The 9,368-nt window shown below is 38.1% G+C and overlaps 1 protein-coding gene across 1 annotated transcript; it reads right to left on the reverse strand.

The window, feature by feature from the left end:
• Positions 1-395: 395 nt before the first annotated feature.
• Positions 396-6,617, reverse strand: BLH4 (BEL1-like homeodomain 4). The gene is made up of 5 exons (XM_077377103.1): positions 6,314-6,617; positions 4,617-5,950; positions 2,974-3,359; positions 2,195-2,255; positions 396-1,125 (listed from the first exon to the last, which is right to left on the reverse strand). The coding sequence occupies exons 2-5, from the start codon at positions 5,889-5,891 to the stop codon at positions 601-603; spliced, it is 2,247 nt and encodes a 748-aa protein (XP_077233218.1). The 5' UTR covers positions 5,892-5,950; positions 6,314-6,617; the 3' UTR covers positions 396-600.
• Positions 6,618-9,368: the final 2,751 nt, after the last annotated feature.

Below are 9,368 nucleotides of genomic sequence, written 5' to 3' on the forward strand. Positions count from 1 at the left end.
TAAAAAAAACATACATCCTATAAAAAAGGAAAAGATGAGTATCTGATGTGCCATTTAATTCATGCTCATCACACCTATCTCTGTCCTTCTCTCTATTCTGGACCATGTGATTTTTTCTCACATTTATCAACCACTCTACCCTTTGCTTTAAATACTCAATCATAGTCACAAGGTTCTAGATAAATAGCCGTTTTTATAGCCCCCTATCTTCCCAAACCCAAGAAATTAATGGGTAGCACCTCAGTGGCTCAGTTATCTCAATTATTTATTTATTTTAAAAAAAGCTTAAACAAAAGAGATATTTAAAATAATTATTTCCAAATATATTAAATAATTTTCCATAGAACAGACCAACTTTAATTTTACAAAAAAAAAAGGAAAAAAAAAACAGAGAATTAATACCCAAATCAATCTAGTCTTCTACTATACATTTAATAATATATTCCAAACGTTTCTCATCATATACTCTCAAAAAAGAAGAACAAAAGAAACAGAAAAAATAGGAAAATGGATTGATTTTCTACCCTTTTCTCTCTCTCTCTCTTTTTTTTTTTTTTTTGAGCGGGGGGGGGGGGGGGGGGGTGTGTGTTTTAAAATAATCTAACAACCACCAAAATCTCTAACAGAAAATCGGGTTTTTTCAGGCAAGTTTCCCGCATGCCGTAGCCCCAACGTAAGAGACACATCCCCTGTGGTACCAAACCTCACCCTAGTGGGTCCCAAAGGAGCACCATTTCCAGTGGTCCCAAACTCATTCAATCGACACGTGTCGTCAATTCCTGCCCTCTGAGTATCAAGGTCATGGGTCATCTGACCCATTATCTCTTTACCTGTTTGGTGATCGTCGATTATGTTGGCTTGGTTTTCCGAGAAGCGCTGTCTATTGATTGCATGTTGTTGTGAGGGGTCATTTTCAAGTGCATTGATTTCGGATCTTTTTCCTGCACCTGTTTCTGCCATTGTCTTTGGTGTTTGTGCTTTCTGCTCTTGGTTTTGGTTTTGGTTTTGGTTTTTGCCTTCATCTGGGTCTCTCTCATCTTCATCTTCTTTGCTCTCTTGTTGGTACATCTCCTCAACCATGGGTTTCCACAACCGCACCCTGGCATTAATGAACCAGTTCGAGACCTGATAATAAAACAATAAAAATGTAAGACAGAGAAGGGTTAGAGAGAGAGAGAGGGGCATTGATTGATGAGGGTGATGAGATTGTGGGATGATGGGATGTTTACATTTAGTATTTGTTTTATGATTGTTTGTTTTCTTGTGTCGTGAAATGGGGTGCTGTTTTTATCTTTCTTTAAACAGAGAGTTCTACCTCTTTTTGTCTGTGTGGCGTGAGAGAGGAGTAGAAGAGTCATGAGAAAAATAACCCAAAGGAAAAAGTAAAACAAGCTCAAAATAGGAGTGATGAAAAAGAATATATTAATAGAGCAGATTTTGTAAATACTATTTTTAAGTCTTATTAAGAAAGGGAGGAGCCAAGAAAATGGGAAGAGGTAAATTTCCTGAAAAGAAAAGGAGTCATTAAAATAAAATGGGTAGGAAATGTTCTCTCATATAATAAATGGAATGAATACAATAATAGAAAAAATCAATTGTACTTTAATTTGTCATTTGTCTGGTTGTGTTACATGAGCTACCTTATTTTGTTAAAAATTCAACAGATATAAAGAGAAGAAGATAGCTAAAATGATATAAGTTTTAAATTAGGGCGATGATTTTTTCACCCCTAGGATTATGCGGCCCCCCTCATCACGTGATTTGACGCCAACAGTCTGCCACAATTCACGTGACAAGGGGGGCGTATAATCCTAAATGCGGGGGGGGGGGGGGGGGGGGGGGGGGGGGGCAAAAAATCACCTCCCTTGAATTATTCTGATTTGGCTGTTTTAAGAAAGTTACAAAATAAAGAAAAAAAAAAGAAACCCCAAAAGAAAAATCCAAAGAAAATGCATTGACTACTAGTTTGATGCATTTCCACCACTTCTGCGTGTATCTAAAGATAAAAAGGTTTGAACTTTTGTGAAAGACGTAGGACCCAACAAAAATTAAAACCACAAGAGAAAGAAAAATAAAGAATCTTGGACAGAATTTGTAGCTATTTTTACTTTGGATTCTTTCGTTTTCCTTTTAATTTTCTTGTAAGAACACTGAAAAGTTGTCATCTATTTCATTTCTGAAACGGAAGACGAACCTGATTTCTCGATAAACCTGTCTGTCGAGCCAACAAATGCTTATCTGCATCACTTGGGTACCTGAAAAGAAGACAGAAAATGACATCAGACCACGCCAAAACCGTATAAAGATCAGAGCTTTATGTACGAGTTAGATGGTATTGAACGTATAAAATCTAGAGAAAGATAGAGCCACAGTTAAGAAAAACTGCACCACTGATCTTTCTTTTGATAATGATAATTATAAGGCATGATTTATTGTATTAGGCTACACTATAGTAGAATATGTGGCTGTTTTGGATCACAAAAAAGTTTAGAGGAAAGAAGCTTTTGTTCAGCTTTTTGTTCTAAACAACAGCACCAAAGGACACTGCATTACTGATCTTTTAAGACAAAAGGAAACTAAACAGAAAGGGATAACCACTTTCAAATAGTATTAACTAACTCCTCATTCATAGGATTACCATAACAGAAATATGGACCAGGAAAAGATAAAGAGAGTCATTTCTTTTTCTTTTTTTCCCCTTTATTCTTTATCGAAGTACTGGCAAATCTTATTATAAGTGCTGATTAATTGGTAGTGCAAACTAAATCAAGGGTGAATACCTACCAAAAAAATAAAAAATCAAGGGTGAATATTAATTTTGATTATCTTCAATAAGGGACATCTATAGTGTGCCTCTATAAGCAAAGGTTCATGGTTTAAGAATTAGGTTTTGTGCAAACTCGTTTCTAAAAAAATATCTCTAGACTGATTTAAATTTAGTGACTATAATGATAAGAATGAAAGAGAACATACGGGTGAAGGAAATGCTCAAAGAGCCATGCTCTCAAGATGTTGACAGAACGTTCTGGTAAGCCTCTTTGAGGCCTCCAAGCTTCTTGCTCCATCATACCAATCTGGTGGAAAGCTCTTTGTTGCCTTAGGCTTTGCTCGAGAATTCGAAGCCTCGGCGTCTCTCCTTTCGTGACGCCGGAACCTCCTAGGCTATCTTTCTCCCCCAAGAGTTCACATGTGAGCTTCAATTGCGCTGCTATTGCATCCTTGAGACATCGAAAGTGGCGAGACATGGCCTTTTGAGCAAGGGCTGTGTATGGAGTTGCAGCTCCAAAACCCATCACTGAGTCAAATGAGTTCACTACCATTTGCATCTGCTCGCAGTAATGGTTGTATCTTCTATCTACCTGTAACCCAAAAAGAAATGGAAAAATAGAAAGAAAAACCAGTCCTTTATTATTTTTGATAAGCAGTTATCTGATTCTTTTTCACATGAAATCAAGGACGAGAGAAGGAAACCCATGTCATAAATTAAAAATCAAGTGCACAATAACTAGATTGCAGTACTGTATTTCGAATTCTCCTTTTGTTTTATACTGTTGGTTTTATAAAAGACAGCGTAACTGCTTAAAAACCCAAATCCGTAACAATGAGATAATCACGAGTAGGTCGTGTAGTTATTATCTTCACTGCTGAAACATGAATGCCATTATGGGTGTTTTTTTTTTCAAGAAATAAGAAGAAGAAGAAGAAGAAGAAGAAGAAGAAAAAGAGGAGGAGGAGGAGGAGGAGGAGGAGGAGGAGGAGGAGGATAGAGAGAGATAGAGAAACTAACAACAATTATAAAGCATTTTTTGTCGTTTTCTAATTCAGATGGCAGTATTAATAAATAGGAAAGAAAATACAAGTAGATAAAAGAAACAAGATCACTGGTCTAGAAGGTAGGCAATCAGATCTTCTCATTTTGTAGGAAGAAGAAGATTTGAAATCCATTTTGTTTTTTCTTTGGTTGACTGTGTAGGAAATGGAAAGGTATAGGGAGACCTTTCTAGGCTTGCAAGTAACACCAAAAATAGAATCAATGAATGCATGTTACAAACCCACCCTCTTGTAGTAGAATGATTGTGTGGAAGAATATCATGATATTTTTTTCCTATATAGCTGCATAAATACCCTAGGTCAACTTAGGTATAAATCAATGGCTTCTGTGCAGTTATACTATGATGGGTATGGATCTCTTGGAGTTGCAGCCTTTATAACAACCTCCTACGTATTATAGGTCTTATGGGCGATCTTCCCAATCAAAGGGTCGTCGTTTCCCATTGGACATGCTCCTAATAGTAACTCACAGGTTCTCTCATAGAAAAATCCAAAGTACACAAACAACATCAAATAAGAAAGAAACAATAGAAAAATAATAATAATAACAATTGAATCAACTTAATTAAGTAGCATGCATAAAACCCACATAGCAGCCGGCTCTTCTTTCTTATCTATCTATTATAGACTAATTATAAAAAAAATCCCCACCTGATTTCATGGTTTTCTTTTCTTTTCTCCTCTTTCTTGGTTGTATTTGGAAAGCAATCAATAGAGAGAGGTGGGATTATAGAGAGAGAGAGAGAGAGAGAGAGAGAGAGAGAGAGAGAGAGGATTTTACTTGCCTCATCAAGCATGGATAAGAGCTTGGGCTTCCTTCTCTGATGCTCAAACCTATCAGCAGGTGACAAAGGGGGGAGATCTTTTGAGGAAGATGAAGAGGCACCACCACCACTCACAAGGTTAGGGTTAGGGTTTATGCTAGGGTTGCGCCTTCCATGCCTGTTGTTCATGAGATGCCTTCTCCCCACACTGCAAAACTCCTCCAATAATTCTTGTGCTGCTTTCAAATACTTGGAATTCCTCAAAACATTGACCACACCTAATGACCCAATACCCACATGAACTTGGTGGTGGTTGTGACCATGACTTTGACCATGACCTCCACCACCACCACCACCACCACCTTGAAAGTATAGTGGGTGTTGGTTTCCCAAATTCTTTAATGGGTATGAAGAAGAAGATGATGAAGCTCCACCTCCATGATTGTAATACAAAACACCATCACCCATCCTCAATTCCTCAGCCTTGGCTGCTTCCAATTGTTGCAACGACGAAGACAACGACAAGGAAAGCCCTTGGCTTTCCCCAATTACTCCAATTTTGTTACTGTTGGGATGATTTTCGCCGCCAGCGCCGGCAATCCAAGTGAAATGGGAGGTGGGAATTGGACTATTTCCAAATGTGGAGGGGTTTATATGAGGGTTAGGGTTTGGAAGCAACATGTGAAGGGGTGCACTAGAGGGAGTTGTGGTTGGAGAAGGTGATCTTGGTTGTGGGTTTGTGAGAAAAAGCTGCATAGCTTCTGCTGAATCTGCATTTATACCTGAAATCTGATGCTGAGCTGCTAAGAAGTTGTTTTCAATATTTTTATTGACTCTGCTCTCACTGCTTCCCATATGGTTCTTCCCATCTTCCAAAGAACCCAAACTGCCCACTTGTCTGTTACCATACCAGTCACCACCGTTCACAGCCGGGTGAGGCAGTGGCCGGCGATAATTCGCCGGAATCTGATTCTCGAGCAGGTCAGCGGCCGGTGGGAAATTGAACATCTCCGAGAGCATGCCGTAGACCGGCATCTCGGCGGATTCTTCTTCTTCTATTGCCACTAGGGGCGGTGGGGCCGATTCATATCCTCCACCTTGCACCCTCAATTTATCTCGGCGGCTCTGCTGAGCGACGTGTTGCTGATGTTGTTCTTGTTGGGTCGAGCTGTCGAAGCCATCGGAGAAGCTGAAGATCCCTTGGTGGAAGCTTTGGGACATAGAATTCGTAGAATTAGACGCAGTTTTCGCGGTTCGGTTTGTATGAGGGAGGAGATGTTGTGTTGTTATGCCCATATCGGTGTCTTCTTCATCATATTTTTCTTCTCCTAGGCCGCCGATTATGGTGTCTATTGCTGTAGATAGTCATGGATCAATTACTAGGGAGATAGATAAAGAAGGCCCATGATCAAATTTGAGCAATTAATGAGTATGGTAAAGAAAAATCAACAGAAAGGATAACAAAAATGAGTGATCGTAGAGAGAGATAAAGAAAACCCATGAATGATTTCTATTGGACACTTACTCTGATAAAGGAAAACAACACAAAGGATGATTAAAGAGGGAGAATAGAGATAGATGAACCAGACCCATGATCAAAACCATTAATTACAGACTATGGTAAGGATAAAAGACACAGAGACAAGCTAGAGAGATAAGAGAGGGATTTTTTTTTAAAGTATTTTCCTTCTCTCTTGTTTTTTGTAATTAATGTTTACCTAGAGTTGCAGGATTGATAGAAGGGGTATAAAGCTCTCAGATATCGTTGTCTTTCTGTGTGAATGAAAACTTCTTGAATTCCTCCATCTCTGTCTTTCTCTATCTTCTATTCTTCCCCCTTCTTTTCTTTCTTTAGTTTGCTCTTTGCAGTATCCTACAATCGCCTTCCGAAAAGCAAGACCAAGCCCACACACACTAAAAAAAAATGGGGGTTTTGAAACTGATCTCAGACAGACCCAATAGAGAAAAAAAAGGTCGCTGTTCTTCTCCTTTCTTCCTCTTCATACCCACTTAATTTCTCTATAATATAACTACAAGACAAATAAAAAACAGAAGGGAGGAAAAAAAGCAAAATAAAATACTATAATTTATCTAAAATGACCAAATAGCACTCAGTTTTGTAAGACCACACCACAAAATTGAGGTTATTTATGTCCATATATAAATGACAAAATAACACCATTGATTCCGAAAGACATGACCCTTTTTTATCAACTTTACCCAAGCAACCATCTTCTATTTTGAAATTGACATGTGAGTCCTCTACTGGTGAGTAGAAACATGTGAGTAGTAAATCAATTTAGAGAAATCCAGCTCGACGTACTATACTTTCGTACGTGCTTTAAGGCACTGTCATGGTTGGTGTAGAATGTGGGCCTGTGTTTTATATGTCAAGGTATCCAAGATGATCCCACTACGAATCTCAATGCTTAGAGATTGCATTTTGCCTAATAACAGGTACTTAATTATTTTGAGGTAGACGAGGTTAATCTTGTCATTTTCTATTTTTTCATCACAGTCCAACCTCTACAAAAAGGCAAGGCTTCGAGAATTTATTACTCAACAGACCACCAATACCTTTTGTATTTCACCAGAGAACCCAAGAAAAATTACTAAAGGTCCTGTTTGTTTTTTGATTTTGAGAATCGATTTTGAATATCCAAAATTAGTTATTGGACTGAAAATTACTGCCCTTTTCTTGTTTTGGAATTTGACAACCTTCTGTGCTTCCGAAACAGAAAATTTCGCTTAATTATGAGTCCATGGTAATCAGTTTTGGACTCACAATCGGTTCTCAATATCCAGAACAAACAGTACCTTAAAAAGTAATTATGCCTCCAATAGGCTATTCGAAAAGCATATATATAGGTAGCTGCCTTTTATGGGTGTGGTAGGCCAAGGATAAGTGTTTTCTCGAATCTATTCAATGGGGAATGATACTTTGAGAAGCTCTTAAGATGAGAATCTCATACTATGTGCATAAAAAGCTTGATCTACTCTCATTCAGTTGATATCAGCTTAACATGGGTCTTCGTCTCAGGGAACTCAATTATTTTCGACATGTAGGGGTGCTCGATTTGTACATGACATAATGTGAAAATAACCCGGTTTTGTCGTTACTAAACATTTGACAGTGCATTTGAACAAAATTGATAGTTTTTGAAGCTCTTAGTGTGAGAAGAGCATGAGAACTGATCGAGGCTTCAGCCCAACTGGTCAAGATTTTCTACCTCAACCTTGAGGTCGTAAGTTCACACTATGGCCCTGTTCATTTAAGATTATGACAACTGATTGTGAATACCAGACTCATTTGTGGACTCAAAATTACATTTAAATTTGAGCCCAATAATCGGTTTAGCACTCATAATTGGTTGTCATAATAATCTTAAACGAACTGGACATAAGCTTATCTACCAAAAAAAAGAAACAAGAATTTTGAGCTGGCCCACATGGATCATGAAGTTGAGCATGTAGCTCAGTTGGTCAAGGCTTTGTAACTCAGTCTTGAGATCGCATGTTCACCCGCAACTTACGTACTGTAGAAGAAAAAAGAATGTAAGAAGGGAAATTATATAATCTACCCTTTATCTTCCTTGGGACACCCGCTTGTAATGTAGAGGGTACAAAACTGAAATTCAGTAATTTCGGTTGAAATTTTGTCCCAAAAAACCAGCGTTTCGTGCGCTAGTACCAAATTTCACCAGAAATTTTGGGATTTCGTATAAGTCCGAAATTTCAGCCGAAACCGAAATTTAAAACCATAGTCATAAATACACTAGAGAAGGCGTACCGAGAAGATGTTAATTGATCCAGACCCTTAATTGATAACCTAAGATCACGGTAGTCTAAACTGACATCACAGAGCTATATTCCAAACATATTGATTACATAATTGGAATGAATCAATGTGTGATTATGTGATCATATGATCTCCATGATAGAGCTTCGAAAATGATCGATGGGTTCCTATCCACCCTAATAACATATGGGTGGGCCTTAATTACGCGTCTCATCCACTTGGTATTTTAAAGCTCGTCATAATATCTTCACCCGTGATTATTATTAGTTCATGGATTATCAAATCAAATTAGTTTAATCCTTTTATTTAGGATATTTTAGTTTAATAATTTTGCCTAACAATTATATTTACGTTTTTCACGTCACCATTGCTGGATTGTCCTTTCTTTTCCCTTCTTTATTACTCATTGAGAGATTGCAGAAGAGATTTTTTTGTAGAAAAAAATATTTCTCAACTGCAAACCGGATTGATATTTGACAGGCCAACCTTCCTTCATCTGTCAGCCTTTTGGGTGATGTCACGTGAACCTCACCCTCCCTCTCCCACACGCTCGTACCCACGAAGACCACAAACTAATTTACCAAAATACCCTTACTTCTCAATCATTACCTTCTCTAATATCTCAGCTTTCACGTGCTAAAGTTGGTTACACACGTGCCATTTCAAGTACGTGTCTTTCACCTTTTTTTTTTTAATAATTTCGAGAGGGTCACGTTTATTTGATTCTGAGGCTTAGCCGCTTAGCCGCCTAGGGCTCCTTTAGCCATGGAAATGGAAATCTCATTGATGCCTTCCACGTGTTACATTTTTGGGACCCATTCATATGATGATAGAATGATCTTTTGGTGGCTACAACAGGTTCTTCTTCTACTCTTATTTTATCTAGGGTACAACAAGGCTTAAATTTCAGTTTCGGTGTCGGATTTTCGGTGGTTATAGTTTTGGTGGAAATTCCGGTCGAAATCATGTAAAAA

The sequence above is a fragment of the Tasmannia lanceolata genome, unplaced genomic scaffold, assembly GCF_043159265.1.
Source record: "Tasmannia lanceolata isolate RefF3 unplaced genomic scaffold, GAP_Taslan_0.1 ptg000004l, whole genome shotgun sequence".
Classification (NCBI taxonomy): Eukaryota; Viridiplantae; Streptophyta; class Magnoliopsida; order Canellales; family Winteraceae; genus Tasmannia; species Tasmannia lanceolata.

What these genes read in the sequence shown, in the direction of transcription:
- BLH4 (XM_077377103.1), bottom strand. Translation starts at nt 5,891, where the DNA reads ATGGGCATAACAACACAACATCTCCTCCCTCATACAAACCGAACCGCG. An exon ending in TCTTATCCATGCTTGATGAG is followed by an intron (nt 3,360 to 4,616) that starts GCAAGTAAAATC and finishes TTTGGGTTACAG; the next exon opens with GTAGATAGAAGATACAACCA. An exon ending in TTTGAGCATTTCCTTCACCC is followed by an intron (nt 2,256 to 2,973) that starts GTATGTTCTCTT and finishes TCTTCTTTTCAG; the next exon opens with GTACCCAAGTGATGCAGATA.